Raw genomic sequence first — 600 nt, 5'->3', positions numbered from 1 at the left:
TGGGTGTGCTATGTTGAGTGTCGATCGGACCTGCCGGTCTCGTCCCCAGACACGCATCACACCGAGGGACTGCCAGCCGAGCTCGGTGTTGCCACCCGGCTGGATGTGCATCAGTCGGTAAAGACGGGTAGACAGGACCAAGAGGTCCGCGTCATTATTATTATTCACGGGCCACAACGGCTGGGGTGCGCGCACAATATAAACAGGATCTCATGTATGATGTAGGAGGGATCGTTTCACGCAGCATGGCGATTGGCGACTATGCGAGCTATATACAGATGAGAGATGGCTGATCGAGGCTAGTCTTTCCTGAAACCGGCGGCCAGCAAGTGCGCGGCGCACTGGCGGACGGCTGAGAATGGTGAAACGGGCGACGCGCCCTGGGTGCAGACGGGGCGGAACTGGAAGGGACTTGGCGCATGCCGGCATGAGGCCGTGCTCAATGGGCGCGCGCAGGAGGGTGACGGGGTCGACGCCCGCCTGCATGCATTGCGGCTCCGCTCCATTCACACAGCGCGGGCTTTGAATCGATCGCAGGGTGGGCCGCGCGGCAAGTGATCGGAATGTGATCAGGATTGAAACTCCGAGGATGGCGGGGGG

The 600-nt window shown here is 61.0% G+C and overlaps 1 protein-coding gene across 1 annotated transcript; it reads right to left on the bottom strand.

The window, feature by feature from the left end:
* Positions 1 to 259: 259 nt before the first annotated feature.
* On the bottom strand, positions 260 to 486 carry FIBRA_06658 (uncharacterized protein; the record flags this gene model as incomplete). Its single annotated transcript, XM_012328371.1, has 2 exons — positions 260 to 268; positions 343 to 486. 2 exons carry the CDS (start codon positions 484 to 486, stop codon positions 260 to 262), a joined length of 153 nt encoding a protein of 50 aa, XP_012183761.1.
* Between the last annotated feature and the right edge of the window lie 114 nt (positions 487 to 600).

Source organism: Fibroporia radiculosa, assembly GCF_000313525.1.
Source record: "Fibroporia radiculosa TFFH 294 genomic supercontigs, scaffold8585, whole genome shotgun sequence".
Lineage (NCBI taxonomy): Eukaryota > Fungi > Basidiomycota > Agaricomycetes > Polyporales > Fibroporiaceae > Fibroporia > Fibroporia radiculosa.
The sequence above is the reverse complement of the archived record's forward strand: the minus strand, read 5'-3'. Positions and strand labels throughout refer to the sequence as shown.